Here is a 3592-nt window from a genome sequence, read left to right on the forward strand (position 1 = left end):
GAGTTCCAAAGGCAAGAAAGCTTAAAGCTTCAATAGAAGCTAAGTTGCAGCTTTGCCCAACCCCTAAGATTAAGTCTAACTTGAGAGCATGTACGTCACAACCACTATTCGGGAGGCAGTGGTCCAAATCACAAGTTTAAGGCCCTGCAAGGACACAATTCTCAACTAATACCTTTACTCCCACCTCCTTATATTCCAGCATCTTCCACCCGGCCCTTTCCCTCCCAAACTACAGCAAACTTACCACAGGCCACAGGAAGCGTCTTGGGGAACTGCATTCCCTTCCCAACCACCAGAGACCTATCTGTTTCAAAGAGGAGGATGTCTCTCCCAATCCAAACATCCTTTAAGCTTCCATCTCCATTACCATCTTGGCCACCAGGTAATTAACCACACAAGAAACCTCATTTCTTCTTCTATCGCATGCTTAAGCTTTTGTTTCCTTGATGTTGTTGGCTTCTAGGTGGGGAATTTGCTCAGGGGATAATAGATCTTGGAGGCCTGGAGGTGTGTCAAGTCTCCACGTTCACGCAAGTTTGGGCTACCCATGAAGGCGGCCAAGATGGCCTCGGTGCAACCTTCTTCAAACCTTCGACAGTCCCCAGTGGCTTCTCGGTGCTGGGCTACTATGCCCAACCAAACAACCAGCCTCTGTTTGGCTGGGTTCTGGTCGGGAGAGGCTCCGGCGATGGCGACACGCTCGCGCAGCCATCGGACTACACCCTTGTTTGGAGCAGCGAGTCATCTAACATCAATCAGGATGGTCGTGGCTACTTCTGGCTGCCGACGCCACCAGAAGGATACCATGCTGTCGGCCTTGTCGTCACGAACTCATCGGAGAAGCCTTCGGTCGAGGAAGTCAGATGCGTGAGGAGCGACCTGACCGACGAGCCTGAGAGCGATGCATACATATGGAGCACTGATGGATTCAGTGTGGATAGCTTAAGGCCCGCTACAAGGGGCATCAATGCCCTCGGTGTGCCGGTCGGAACATTCATAGCCCGAACAAATGGAGCTGCGACTTCTGCAACATTGTCTTGTTTGAAGAACAGGGAGGCCAACTTCTCTTCCATGCCGAACCTTCGTCAAGTGGAGGCCCTCATGCAAGCTTACTCACCATGGATTTACTTCCACCCGGATGAGGTCTACCTCCCCTCATCTGTTAGCTGGTTCTTCGACAACGGTGCTCTGCTATACCAGAAAGGAAACCAGAATCCTACTCCTATAGACTCTGGTGGCTCAAACCTTCCCCAGGGGGATTCCAACGACGGCGCCTACTGGATAGATCTTCCGGCCGATGACGGCCAGAAGAATAAGATCAAGAAAGGAGACATTTCCAGCACGAAGTTGTACCTACACATCAAACCGATGCTCGGCGCGACCTTCACCGACGTCGTCATATGGATCTTCTATCCGTTCAATGGGCCTGCAAAAGCCAAGTTGGGGCTGTTCAACGTGTCACTGGGGAAGATAGGAGAGCATGTGGGTGACTGGGAGCAATTGACACTAAGGATAAGCAACTTCACCGGCGAGCTACGGAGGCTATATTTTGCCGAGCACAGCTCAGGGACTTGGGTGGATGCTTCCCAGCTCGATTTCCCGGAGGGAAACAAGCCCGTGGGGTATTCTTCATTGCATGGCCATGCTATGTACTCGAAGCCAGGCCTTGTCCTACAAGGGAATTCCAAACTGGGTATTGGCATCAGGAATGACACTGCGAAAGGTAACAGCATCGATAGCGGGCGGAGCTTCGAGGTGGTGGCGGCGGAGTACATGGGATCGGCGGTCACAGAGCCTGCATGGCTGAACTACATGAGGGAGTGGGGGCCGAAGATAAGTTATGACATCTCGAACGAGCTCAAGAAAGTGGAGAAGCTGCTTCCTGGGAAGTTCAGGTCCAGGTTGGAGAGCATCATCAATAGTCTTCCCGATGAAGTTCTTCGGGAAGAAGGGCCTACCGGCCCAAAGGAGAAGAGAAGTTGGGCAATGGATGAGAACTAAATACTTGGCTCCATTAATGTTGATGATTATAGTAGCATTACTGCTGCTTTCAATACATTGTATCATGCTGAAAGATGCAATATTATGGATTGAAATAAACTAGCTTTGATGATTTCAACTATTTCGAAATGCTATTTATATTCACTAAATAGAATTCACATTAATCAAATTTTCCTGTAATTTTTTTAGATTTTCTCTAAGTCTTATTAAGTGCATTCTGAATCGTATGCTTATTATAAGACTAAAGTACCACGGAATCATTACTGACATGGCAATCTATTTACTTCTTGGACTAATCCGAGATCACAAACGATGCTTCATCAGCACGGTCAACTCCCGGGCTTCCACTCGAACTCTCTCAACAGATTGGCCACGAAGAACTAGAGGTGGAGCATGGCCAGGTTCAGACTGGGGCATATCTGTCTCCCCACCCCGAATGATATCATCTTGATTTCTCTATTGAGGATGGAGGAGCGAAAAAAAATAAAAAAATAAAAACATAATAAATATAATTAAAAAAAATTTCAATTAAGAAAACTAAATTAGTATTAAACAAAAGCTAAGACTAGAAATATTTATAAAATATTTTTAAATACACTCATCTTTGCTTTATGAATCACGGTTCTATTTATGGTATCTAATAATAATTATCTCATCCATCATGTTATGTATGATTAAGTTAGGTGTAAGAACCATCCTTATAACTATAATTTCTTAGATAATAGGCTACTTAGGTAGAACTATCAAGAACATGATTATAACTACCTAAAATATAGTAACTACCTAAGATAACTAATTATCTATGAATTAATTCTCAATACTCTCCCTTGATTCGTAGTTATATATACGAGACATAAAATAAACATGCTTATGATATGAAGGTAACTTAGTAAGAATATCTACAACTTGTTCATCCGTGCTATAATACTTTATTGTTATAACTTCACTTGTATAAGATCTCAGATTAAATGATAGTATATCTCTATATGTTTTCTTTTTCTATGAAGGGTTGGATTCTTCATCATTGCAATTGTGGTTTTATTATCACTAAGTATTCCAGTTGCTTCTTTTTATTCTTGATAAAAATCTCCAAAAAGTATTCAAAGCCATATTACTTGACAAGCTGCTGATGTTGTAGCTACATATGCGGCTTCCGATATTAATAATGTAATTATTGATTGCTTCTTTAAGCTCCAAATTATACCTCTTGATTCGAAACTAAAAATATTATTTAAAGTACTTTTTCTATTATCCAAAGCTCTTGCCCAATCATTTGTTACCGTGAATATCCTTTTATTATAAGCCAAGCCTTATGTTTTTGGATACTTCAATCTCCATTGTACTTTGTTTTGAATACTCATTTCAATCAATACCTTTATTTTCTTTTGGTAGATCTAATAGCTCCTAGGTTTTATTCTCTCAATTAACTTGATTTCCTCTTGCCTTTTGTCATTCATCTTTTTAACTATTTTCTCAAAACTTATAGGATCTTAAATAAACGAAGCAAATGTTGAATCATAAATTTCTATGAGTGATTTGAATTTTCCTAGAGAAGTTTCATTAGATAAATCATTTGATGAATCTGAACTTC

General features: G+C 42.1%; 1 protein-coding gene across 1 annotated transcript; it reads left to right on the top strand.

Moving 5' to 3' along the window:
* Positions 1–241: 241 nt before the first annotated feature.
* On the top strand, positions 242–2095 carry LOC103973196 (hypothetical protein At1g04090-like). Its single transcript, XM_009387697.3, has 2 exons — positions 242–382; positions 464–2095. Exons 1-2 carry the CDS (start codon positions 322–324, stop codon positions 1999–2001), a joined length of 1599 nt encoding a protein of 532 aa, XP_009385972.3. The 5' UTR covers positions 242–321; the 3' UTR covers positions 2002–2095.
* Positions 2096–3592: the final 1497 nt, after the last annotated feature.

The sequence above is a fragment of the Musa acuminata genome, chromosome BXJ2-9 (assembly GCF_036884655.1).
Source record: "Musa acuminata AAA Group cultivar baxijiao chromosome BXJ2-9, Cavendish_Baxijiao_AAA, whole genome shotgun sequence".
NCBI lineage: Eukaryota > Viridiplantae > Streptophyta > Magnoliopsida > Zingiberales > Musaceae > Musa > Musa acuminata.